General features: G+C 46.6%; 1 protein-coding gene across 1 annotated transcript in view; it reads right to left on the bottom strand.

Annotated features, from left to right (window-relative positions):
• Positions 1-841: 841 nt before the first annotated feature.
• Positions 842-10,182, bottom strand: part of OCSTAMP (osteoclast stimulatory transmembrane protein) — a 27,855-nt gene continuing 18,514 nt past the window's right edge. The window contains exon 6 of the mRNA XM_006839331.1: positions 842-939. Coding sequence (XP_006839394.1) covers positions 842-939 — 98 coding nt within the window. The remainder of the gene's footprint in view (positions 940-10,182) is intronic.

Raw genomic sequence — 10,182 nt, 5'->3', positions numbered from 1 at the left:
TACTTTGTGACCTGCAGTGGACTCAAGATGTTATGTGGATTATGTCATTTCTCCGGAAATGAGTGCTAGGCACTGCCATTATCTTCCTGTAACAGTAAAGGAAATTAGATTCAGAAAGGCAAAGCAATGTCTCCCCAAACACAGGTTTAAGGAGTGGTACAACCAGGTTTTGAACGTGAAGAGTCTGACTCCACAAGGGCTCAAACTTCCACCCACCAAAGGCGGCAAGGACCAAGGTCCTTACCTGCTTCCGGGAGTTGAGGGCACCCTTTCTGGCTCTGGAGCGGGAACTGCCCTTGTGTACAGAGCCCGCACACCCTGGGTCACCGGGAGGCAACGGCCCGATGAAGAGGACATGAGCTATGAGTAAGTTGAACACGGTGGCCAGGCCCAGTGGCACATGCATAGAAGAGCATGAAGTCCAGGAAGTAGACGGGAAGGTAGAGAGAACATGATGCGAGGTAGTCACACTGTACCTGCACGCCCTCAGCGTACGTGGCCTCACGTGTGTCCACTAGGAAGAGCCAGAGCACGCAGTAGGCGCCAGTACCCAACCGCAGGAGCGCTGCGATGCGCTTGGCTGGTGCTCCAGTGCCTAGCACCTGGGCCCTCATGGATGGCAGATGGCAAGCACTCCACGGTGAACGGGGTGATGGAACCCGTTGAAGCACTTACCCACGCACGTACTGCAGGTAGGTGATACCTAAACAGCCCACGTGTCCGAAGACCCAAACCTGGCGAGGCACTACCTCAGTTACAGTGGACACTCTGGCAGCCAGGCTCACCAAGTAACAGGTGGTGGGTGTGACCATGTAGTGGCTTCGGACCACCACCAGAACCATCATGCATTACCCTTCATGGCCACAGCGTACACAAAGGGCACCAGAGCCAGGCTCACCGTTTGTACCGCCAGTGGAGTCCTCAGCATGGTGCTCAGGCCTGAGGTGAACCCAGGCCTCAGGGGAGCCAGTGGTGTTCTCCAGGCACCACTGCCTGCCCTGCACCCTTAATACAGTGGTGAGTTGAGGGTAACTACCGGCTGCTAAGGTGAGCGCTCAGGGATCTGGAACGTTCTTTGTGTGGGAGTTGGGCCTCTGGCTGAACTGGCTTTTCCAACGGGGTGCATGGACTAACTGCTACCGCCCAGGACTGATGCTCAGAGGAATCAGGAGCTGGAACAGAGCATGCTGCTCAGTTTCCAAGACAATTTTCTTTGGTTTGCGTGGGAGCGCATTTTCCGGGATTTACTTCTGGGGCGCATGCCTGGCTGTGGGGTTGCACTCTAAGTACCAACCTGGACACCTTAATGCAGCCTCCTACTGCTTCAGCTCTCTGGGATCTTATTTCCGTTCCCCAGATTTGCTGGACTTCAGGGACTCAGGAAAGGAGGCGCGGTGTGTGGATAGCCTTTGTCCCCACTCTGCTTTCTGCGAACGCTTCAGGCCAGCTTCGGCTGAGCTAGTTGCAGAAACTTCTGTTCTCCTGCACCTACTCCTGGTAGCACCCCTGGGCCCCTGGAGTCAGGTGGGATGCAGGGTGTGGTGGGGAAAAAATGCCAAAGAGCACTTCCTTCCCTGTGCGTTCTCTCCTTCTCTTCTCTAGTGGTACCTCCAGGGGGCAGGCAGGGAGTTGTCAACAACCCACAGGCTTTTGGACACAATCCTGGGATCCTGTGGTGTTAAAACTGGCGGAAACTTCAGCCCCATGGCAGACAAATGGGCCACTGAGTTCCAGACCTGCTGGAAAGAATTTATCCTTCTAGACTTGAGTCGGTCCTGTCTCCTCCAAACTTCTCATTTCCTTGTCACCTTTTCATTTTCCTGCTTAAGGGGATTCTTTACTCCTTCCTGAAAAGGACTTGTAAGTTCCTAAAAGGCATGCCTACCTTCCCAGAGGGGTCTCTTCCATATCCAGGAGCAAGCAGCTAGGGAAGTGTATGTCAGTATCTGCTGCAGGAAAACGGACTTAATGATACTTGAATGAATGAAGGAAGAACTGTGCCTTCACTGGAGGAAGCTTTCTGAAGACGGAATCGTTGAGGCTTCGAGGCTTCTTAAAAGCATAAAAACTGTGTCCCTGGATCCAACTTCCCACAAACAGTGCTGAGGATGCACTTGCTGCAACGGATCCAGTGATGTTCTCTAAAAACCTCATCTGGGAACAACTCCTGAGTGTCCTCTTGGGGTTTACATGAGACGTCATAGGTAAAATCCACGTAAAGTAGCTGACACACGAACAAAGCAGACCCCAACAAAAATAAAGCCCCACAGGGTTTCCTAGGCTAGGAAGTAGAATAAAGCCATCTGCTCCTATAAAGATTTCCAGTCTTGAAAACCCTGTGAAGGGTTGTTATGAGTTGGAATAGACTGTATGCCACTGAGTTTGCTTGTTTTGTTTGTTAGTTTAACCTTTATAGGAGCAGACTGTCACATCTTTCTCCTGTGGAGGAGTTGGTGAGTTCGAACCACTGACCTTTTGGTTTTTGGCAGAGTGTCTAGCCACAGTGCTACCAAGACCACACATGGCAGAGTGATTGTGTGAGCGATTACAGTTATTACTGCTATATGACCTCCCCAATCACAGTTTGTATTCCAAACTCTTAGTCTTTAGATCCAGTAACCGGACAAGAAATAAATGGGAAGTGTCTTAGCTCCCCAGTGTTGCTACAACAGAAATACTACTGCGAGTGGATGGCTTTGACAAACTGAATGTATTTCCTCCCAGTTTAGGAAGCTGGAAGTCCAATTTCAGAACACCAACTCTAGGGAAGGTTTTCTCTGTTGGCTCTGGAGGAAGGGCCTTGTCTTTTCATCCTCCGCTTCCTGGTTCCTTGGAGATTTCCATGTGTCTTGGTATCTTACCTTCTTCCATAGCGTAGTGGTTACGAATCGGGCTGGGAACCGCAAGGTCAGCAGTTCAAAACTACCAGCTGTTCCGCGGGAGAAAGATGAGGCTTTCTGTTCCCATAAAGATTTATAGCCTCGGAAACCCTGTTCAGGGTCACTATGAGTCGGAACTGACTCCATGGCATGTAACAACAACAACTTCTTTTATATCTCAAAAGAAATTGACTCAAGATATATCCTACATTAATTCTCCCTCATTAACATGACAACCACAACTGGTTCCCAAATGGGATTATAACCAGAGGCATAGTATGTTGTTAAGTGCTTTTGAGGCAGTTCATAGAGGTTAGGGTTTACAACACATTGTGGGGGTAGGGAGGCTATCCTGGTGTGGCACTGTAGAATCAGAACTGACCTGCTAACCGCAAGGTGAGCAATTGAAACCCACCATTTGCTCCTTGGAAACCCTATACAGAGTCGCTATGAGTTGGAACTGACTTGATGGCACTTAACAACAACAACAATTCAGTGAATAACAGGATGAAACTTGACAGAGGAATATTTGGGGAGCACCAGCCAGGGTCCAGAGTCCTTGGGTGGCACTAATGCTTAAGTGCTTCTAGACAAATGGTTTGAGACTGAACGATCTCAGCTTTGAAAACCTTATGAAGCCATTCTACTCCACACACATGGGGGCCCCAGGAGTTGGAACTGACTTGATGGCAACCGACAACAACAACAACCAGCGTCCAGTATCCTGCCCATCTTTAAAATGAATGATGACCAGTGCATACGAAGCACCTATGATTACTTGTTGTACCTGTACATGCATTGGTGGTGGTGGTTATGTGCTGTGGAGTTTGCTCTGACTCATAGGGACCCTGTATATGGTATCCGAGGCTGTAAATCTTTACGGGAGCAGAAAGCCTCATCTTTCTCCCGTGGAACAGCTGGTAGTTTTGAACTGCTGACTGTGAAGTTCGCAGCTGGACTTGTAACCACTACACTCCCAGAGCTCCTAGTATTACATGTATTAATTCATCTCACACTTGCAACTCCCTCTGGGGAAGGTGTTCATTATATTCCCATTTTACAAACAAAGAAAATGAGGCCCAGAGTAATTAAGTAACTTGCTCAATGATACCTAAAGTTACTAAGGTAATGGGGTGGGGGTACAAACTAGGATTTGAACCCACTAGCCTCTTGGGGGTCCATGTTCTTACCCCCCACATTGTGCACTATACCACCTATTACTGTGCACTATACATTGTAGGGAGTCCTGGGGTGGCGCTCTGGGTTAATGCGCCGGACTGCAAAGTCATTTGAACTGCAAGTTCGGAGGTTCAAGCTCACCAGCTGCTCCTCAGAAACCCTATACAGGGTCATTGTGGGTCAGAACTGACTCAACGGCACTTAACAACAACATACATTGTAGGGTAAGCACTAGACTGATAATCCTGAGGGCAGGAGTTCGAATGCACCAGTTGTTCTTGGAAGCTCTGTACAGGGTTGCTGTGAGTCAGAACTGACTCAACAGCACACAACATCAGCAATACTTTGCAATAACAGTAGAAAGGCATTCTACACTGGACCAAACATCATGGTAGGAACATCACATTGTTAGTTCTCTGTAGTCCCCATTACCCTGGCTGACAGGTGTAGTGTTCCCATTTTATAGATGAGGAAACTGAAGTCCAGAGAAGAGTGATTTCCAACGTCACACAGTGAGCCAGGAGCCAAACAGAAAGTGAACCCCAAATTCCCAACTTTACGATCCCTGGCCCCTATTCCAACCATTTTGTACTCAGCTTTTTCCAAGGTGGCAGATGCCAGGGAAGCTCAGCGTGCCCCCTCCCAAACCCCAAGGCATGGCAATCTTCCCTGAGTAAGGTCCAATGCAACACTTTTAGCCATATTACATGCAAGTGCCTCCTTGAACTTCTCTCTCTCTAAGCCTGCCAAGCGTGCTCTCCTCCTTAATTGAACTGTCCAGTTGCCAACACCAAAAGGCAGAACTTGTCATTGCACCGTGTTGTTGTTAAGTGCTGTTGAGTAGGTTCTGACTCATAGTGAGCCTGATGGGTAGCAGTCCAGTGCTTACCCTGTAGCTCCACACCAGGACCTCTGGTAATGCACGAAGTATATCTAAACTGGATTTCTTTATTTTCCCATCCCATACCTGACCGTTCTCTCGCCATCCCCAGCTTAGTAAAGAAAACATCATATATCCAGTTGCTAAAACCAAATATCCAGGCGTCATTATTTCTATCTCTTCCTCTCCACTAACATCCACTTCTAAATCCCATAATATACCAATTGGGAGCCAAAGGTCACTTGATGGTGTTGCCCATGATCACTCTACAAAGATGTCTGCTTGTGCTTCTAGCCAGATTGGACCCAGCACCTACTCGGATATTTGTGGCTAATCAATTAATATGCTTTTGTCCACAAGTAACAGAACAACTGGTTGCAAGTGGCTTAGAAATGAGGGTCCTCTCTAGTAGCAGTCAGCACAGTTAGCACGGTTGGTTCTCCTTGGAGAGATGGCTCATTCAAGATGAGCCGGAGCACTTGTAGTGCCAGAAAATAAGGAAGTCCTCAAACAAACAACCAACAACAAAGCCCCAAACAAACAAAGCCCACTGTGCAATGCTGGGAGTCTTAAGGGGACGCAGGAGCCAAGTGTAAGAGCGCTCAGTGGCCAAAGCTGGAACAATTTTAGCAGCAAAATAAAGTAGTCTCCATTTAAATCCAAAATGGAAAATAAGGATCCAAGAGTCCACACTGGTATAAATGATGAATCAATAAGTGGAGGAGAATAGCCAAGTCTTCTGTGCAGAAGAATTCCCAATAATTTACAGATACTTGTCTTGATTCCCTATGCTATAGTAACCAAAGATATCCCAAGTGGGTGGTTTTAAAGAACAGAAACTTATATTCTCAGTTTTGGAAGCTACAAGTCTGAATTCAGGGTCAAATCAACTCTAGGGGAAGGTCCTTCATGATCTCATTCTAGTGTTGATTCTGCGGGGGCTTTCTGCCCCCATAAAGATTTACAGCCTTGGAAGCCCTATAGAGGGTTGTTATGAGTCAGAACCGACTCCACGGCACACTACCTGGACCACCTCCAGGGTTGACTAAGGTAGTGCCTGCCTAGTTTTCTCCCTGGGAAGATGTTCCTATCTCCTCGAAGAAGCCTTGTTACGTATTGAACTCTGCTTCCTTGCTGTTTCTGGGTTTGTCCATGCACCTGCCAGGTGTGTCTTCCCTGTGTGTGTGTCTGTGTATATCTATTCTGCTCTTTCTTATAAGACACCACTTAAAAGTGGTTAGGGGTAGAATCCACCCTACTTCAGGAGGACCCATATTTCCAAATAGGACCACATTAACAGCTACAGGGCCTGCTGGTGGTGGTGGTGTATTGTGGAGTGGTCCCCACTCATAGTGACCCTGCATAGAGTTTCTGAGGCTGTAAATCTTTAAAGGAGCAGAAATCATTCTCCTGCAGAATGACTGGTAGTTTAAAACTGCAGAGCTTGAGGTTAGTAGCTCAACTTATAACCACTATGTTATCAGAATTTCTTGTTACAGGAGCTAGGACCTCAAAATACATGGTAGATGGACAGAGGTGCTAGCAGTTCTGGGGTTACAACATTTTCCACTTACAATCTAGGGGGAAAGAGATCAATTCTCTCTTGAAAGAATATATATAAAGGCCTAGGAAATGCCTCTGATTAGTCTGCCTTGGACTAGAGGCTTTCCTTAAGCCCATCACAGTAACAGGAAAGGAGAAACCAGGGCTAGAATTAGGGAGAGGCATGGAGGGCAGGAAAGAGCACAGTTAAGGTGGCAGCACTCTTGGATGCTGATTCTTCATCTCACTAAGAGTGAGTCCTCCTTAAGAGAGGTCATTTTGGGCTTGAGGTTAGTGCTGGAACCATTCTCCTTCATTCTGGCCCGTAGGTGCCTTACTTACTTCACTCTTGTCCCAGGAACAGGGATTGGGCAGACCTGGGAACCGGAAGTGGCATAGTACTAACATACTAGCATCTGGTGCCAGAGTAACATGCGGGATCACCTCCATGGTGGTGGAACAGTGTTAACAAAAGTAACAGATGCCCACTACAAAAGCACCTTTTCTGATCCCTATTTACAGTCATGTGGCTTCCACCTGGTCCTCTCAGAGCACTCACGCTGGGATGCTTGATTTTGAGGTGCTTTGGGGAGGCTATGCTATGAGAAGCTTAAGTGACATGCAGGCACTTCAATCAACAGTTTTTGCTAAGCCCAGCCCAGCCTAGACAAAAGACATGTGATTTAAGGAGTCTGAATTCCAGCCCACAGTGAGAAACTTGGGACTCAGCTAGTGATATGAATTTTCCAAAGCCACAAAGTGAGTAAATGGCTGAGTGCAGACTTGCATCTTCATGCAACGGAAGTCCTTGAGGAGGTGCGCTGTGAGCGCCATTAGCTTTTGGATACACCCACTGAAAGGTACAGGGAGGAGACAGTCTCAGGTACATCTGGTGTTGAACAGCAGTGCTGGTTTCTCTACAGACTTGTGCTGAATGATAGGGCCCCTTCCCTTGGTCCTTGCTTGCACTTGGTGAGACACAGATGGGACAAAGGCTGAAGAAGGGAGGGAATCGTGCTCCAGTTCATTTGGCCATGACCTTGGCTGAGGATGGTTGCCCCTTCCTCACCACTCCTCAGAGGTGGAACAGCTCAGCCTGGGGCAGTTTCCGCACTTAGCCAATGGAAGATGCATTTAAGAATACAAAGTATATCTGTTAAAAAGAATATATATATATATATATCACATTTATAATAGCTTAAATGGTACACCAGTAGAACAAAAGAAACAAATTCTCAAAGGTGGTAATACCCAAATGACTCACACATGGGAATTGTTCATCAAGGTATTCCTGTGAAAAATAGACACTGAACTAGACTTCTAGTGCCCTGTCGTGGTGCTGTGGGTTAATGCGCTGGACTGCAAAGTCCGTTTGAACCACAAGGTCGGTGGTTCAAGCTCACCAGCTGCTCCTTGGAAACCCTATACAGGGTCGCTATACTGGGTCACTACATAGAACCAACTCAAGGGCACTTAACAACAACAACTAGGCTTCATTTGACTCACCTCTGCTCTGCAGTAGCAGACTTTACTTTCCAAGGATGCCATACTGCCTGCCCTTTGCTCTTCCCTGCCGAGAGGTGAGGCTCTATTTCTCCACCTTCTAGAATCTGAGTGGGCTGTGAGACTCCTTTGGTGGAAATGCCGTTGTGTTTTGCCAGCTCCAGTTTCATCCTTTATGTAGCATGAGAGAAGTGTAGCATCTTCTGCTTCCTGACACTTAGAGCATTGAGTTGTCATGTTATGATCTAGAGGGGCCTATCCTCTGGGGGCTGAGGGGGTCTGCATGGCAGAGAGAAGGAATTTGCACCCCTGAGAGAGCTGACCGGCACTGAAGAAGGGAGGGCTGTGCTGTCCACTTCAGAGGAGCTTTCTGGACTTGGTCTCCATGCTCCTGCTCCTGATGTAGCCTGCGGTCCTGATCCTGAGATGTACTCGGTAACTTCCGTGGTCTGTGAGTTCTGTGTGGCCTTTGCAACATAGCACTGAATCCAGCAGAGAAGTAGAGAGTGCCCGGGAAAAGATGGCCGGTGTCTGAATTGGAGAGACTGGAGGTATGTCTGGCCTCTACCCCATAGGAGTGAGCTTTGGGCCTATCTTGATTCTCATGATCCCGCCTGAAGTTAGACTGGTTTTGATACTACTATTATTTCACAAACAGGAGGCAAAGTAGTTCTCAGAAGCCCCTGGAAGACTATCTTTCCATCTCATTGATCAAGAGTGGATCACATAAAACAGAGGGAATGGAAGCAAATACTGTTGAATGATGATGCATGGAGGAGATTGTAATCATTGCAAAGAAACAATGAGTGTAAAACCAATGTTCTCTCATGTAAACTATCACTCAATTCACAATAAAAATGCAACACCCCCCCAAAAAAAACAAAGGCCACACACACACACACACAAAGTAACACAGGTTTTTTGTTTTTTTTTAAAAAAAGACCCCTAGTTAGATATAAACTGAAGATTTCTCTGTCCTCAGAGGCTAGAGTTCATTTTTAATGAACCAGAAAAATAGAAATCTAATGAAAGTAGTAATTGGGTTATTTTATAAAACAATTTGGAAATTCTAGTATTGAACATAAATATAAAAATGCTATAGCATAGCTCTTTTCCTGTTTCTCTCAACAATACTTGTATTACTCTTAGAAAAAATGATAATTCCCCACACACATACACAAAAAGGGTGTATCACATGATTACTTCAAAGTGCAAAGGAGACTGGGAAAATGTGTGTCTGGAAAAATGGTATGGTGATGCCATGATTGTCCTAGACAAGCAGTTCTTAGTCCTGACTGTGCGTTAGAATCACCTGAGGAACTCTTAAAAGATATAGATGCCTTAGTCTGAATGGGTAAAGAGGGGAAATAATGTCAAGACGCTTGACTGTCTTATTAATATTGGTTTTCTTTGCCTACTATTGTAAATATTTTTTTACATTGAGTGGGATAGAAAGGAATATTGAGAAACATGAGCACAGAAAACTTGTAAGCCCATCTTCAGCCTATGACTGCTTGGAATACCTAAAAGGAGTTCTAGAACTTGCCCAGTGAAATAGGTTTCTTGTGGAGCCTTTGTAGTCTTTAAGACCTTAGGTGGAATCCTGAGCCCCATCCAGAACCTTCTGAGGTAGGACATTCCCACTAGAAAGGACAAGCAGATCAGTCTGGAACAGCTAGAACAACAGAAGATGCTTCTTGAAAGAAAGATCAGAAGGAAAAATCCAAAACAAAAATGGCAGTCTGATTGGCTACTATAAGAACAAGCAAGTTATTCACTGGGGAGCTATCAAGGCAAGCAATCAAGTGCCTTCAGGACAAGCCCTCCTCCAAGACTGAAATTCAAAGGGAACCCATGAGCAGGCCTGTAAGCTTGCTGGTGGCCACATTGGTCTACTGGTGAGTGGAAGAGGGGGAAAGGCAGCAATGAAGATATGGGCTGAGTTTGACCATGTTCCATAGACTCCCATCAACCTGGAGATGAGAGAAAGAAGAGGAAGGGCTGGTTGGTCTGAAGTGTAGTGAGACCTGAGGACTCATGAGCCCATGGACAAGGACATGGAGGGCTAGAGCTGACAGTGAAGTGTCCTGCTGATGTGAAGTGAGGGGAGATGCACAAACTTGTAGCTAGTACCCATTTGACCTAGCTTCGATGGCTTGATGATCAGAACTTGACTAGAGGAAGATAATTATATATATA

Source organism: Chrysochloris asiatica, unplaced genomic scaffold (assembly GCF_000296735.1).
Source record: "Chrysochloris asiatica unplaced genomic scaffold, ChrAsi1.0 scaffold00023, whole genome shotgun sequence".
Lineage (NCBI taxonomy): Eukaryota > Metazoa > Chordata > Mammalia > Afrosoricida > Chrysochloridae > Chrysochloris > Chrysochloris asiatica.
This window is presented reverse-complemented; position numbering and strand designations above follow the sequence as displayed.